The 1,952-nt window shown below is 32.4% G+C and overlaps 1 protein-coding gene across 1 annotated transcript; it reads left to right on the top strand.

The window, feature by feature from the left end:
• Positions 1-196: 196 nt before the first annotated feature.
• Positions 197-1,892, top strand: LOC103311659 (SCAN domain-containing protein 3-like; the record flags this gene model as incomplete). Its single annotated transcript, XM_008191342.1, has 3 exons — positions 197-424; positions 629-877; positions 1,446-1,892. Coding segments are annotated over 3 exons (924 nt in total), but the record flags the coding sequence as incomplete, so codon positions are not given.
• Between the last annotated feature and the right edge of the window lie 60 nt (positions 1,893-1,952).

Raw genomic sequence — 1,952 nt, 5'->3', positions numbered from 1 at the left:
ATCCAGGTCTATTGAAAATAATAATGATACCTATACGATCAGTATTCTTTTTACAATCGTAGCGAATAGCGTTTTATATTCAATATGTCACTTAAAGAACGGTTTTACGAACTTTTAAATAGTATTGTGGAATCGAAAAATGATAAAAACACTTTATACATAACAAGTGAAAAATATGATGTTTTATTGAACGAAGTCAAGGAATCAAAATCTGTCAATGTTAAAAAATCTATTCACTATCGGCGACTTAAACGGTTCGATATCGTTAAAATTGGCGCAGAAGAAAAGCTGATTGCTCCGATGAATAGTGACTCCGAAGAAATGCGTTACTATGTTCGCTATAATGAATTATATGACATTATTCATGAAGCACATATTGCAACAGGTCGTGGAGGTAGAAATCGTATTGTGTATGCTGTGAACAGTAAGTACAAAAATATTAACATTGAGGCTATAAATATTTATTTAAAATTATGTGAGCCATGTCAAAAAAAACATAGTATGCCCAAAAAAGGTTTAACTGTCAAACCTATTGTACACACCGAAATGAATTCACGCTGCCAGGTAGACTTAATTGATATGCAGTCAAACCCGGATAACAATTACAAATTTATATTTGTGTATCAAGACCATTTGACTAAATTTGTGATTTTACGACCACTTAAATTTAAACGGGCTGAAGTTGCATACTGCTTACTCGATATTTTCACTCTTTTCGGTGCACCAAATATACTCCACTCGGACAACGGGAGAGAATTTGTAAATGCTGTTATTACAAATCTATGTAGTATGTGGCCTGAAGTGAAAATAGTTCACGGAAAAGCTCGCCATAGTCAATCTCAAGGTTCTGTGGAGCGTGCCAATCAAGATATAGAAAGTATGATTGCGACGTGGATAGACAAATAAAATAACGAAATGGTCAGAGTCTTTAAGATTCGTACAAGCTATGAAGAACGGAGCTTTTCATTCTGGTTCGTACTGTATTAAAATGTGCATTTAATTTTTAAAAGATACACACAAAAATTAATAATTAGGAGAGAGTGGGTGGATTTTATATTTGATAATTACAATCTGTAGTCTAGATGTTTGTGAATACTATTTGACTGATAACGATGGTAGGAAAAAAAGTCCCAATTCTCGGGGAAAAAAAGTTTCGGGGGAAAAAAAGTCTTGGGGCTAAAAAGTCTGTATTCTAAGGATAATATCTTTTAACTTAATATTACATAATTTAATTTCTAATTATAAAGTTAAGTATATTTGAATATATTGTATCTTACATAATTAACTATTTTTTACTTAGATTATTCAACTTAGATTATTATTTTTATTGATGTAAATAATCTGTAACAAATTTACTAATTAACTAATTTACGTGTACCCCGCATTCAAATCTGCCCCACTCTCCCCTACATTTTATAAATATTTTATAATTAATACATTTTTAGGAATTAAACGATCTCCATATGAAGCCATGTTTGGTATTAAAATGAAAATGGAATTAGCTAATTCAATTATTCCAAAAAATGTATTGCCAGGACTGCAAACAGAAGAGGATTTAGAGGCAGCGCTTACAGAACCAATATTTGAAAATGAAGAAGTTGAAATAAACAAGGATGATGAAACTTTAGCAAATGAAAATTTAGAAATAAGGGACGTAGAAAATGTAATACCGGTGAGGACACAAAAAATTAATCAACATCGAGAAGAATCACACATTGGACTTCAAAAACAAGCCAGAAAAATGAAGGAAATGTCAAACAAGCAAATGCCAACTATATTAATTAGACAAACCGTCAAGGTTAAAATTCCGGAAGTCGATCGAAGTAAAGTTGATGCCCGCACATTACTGGCTGTGGTGTTAAAAGTTGTGGATGGAGAATTTTATCGCCTGGGTACAAAAGCAGGAACACTCTCTCAACTTTTCACTCGGAATCAGTTCACCTTATGCGAAG

This window comes from Acyrthosiphon pisum, unplaced genomic scaffold (genome assembly GCF_005508785.2).
Source record: "Acyrthosiphon pisum isolate AL4f unplaced genomic scaffold, pea_aphid_22Mar2018_4r6ur Scaffold_12591;HRSCAF=13224, whole genome shotgun sequence".
Lineage (NCBI taxonomy): Eukaryota > Metazoa > Arthropoda > Insecta > Hemiptera > Aphididae > Acyrthosiphon > Acyrthosiphon pisum.
The sequence above is the reverse complement of the archived record's forward strand: the minus strand, read 5'-3'. Positions and strand labels throughout refer to the sequence as shown.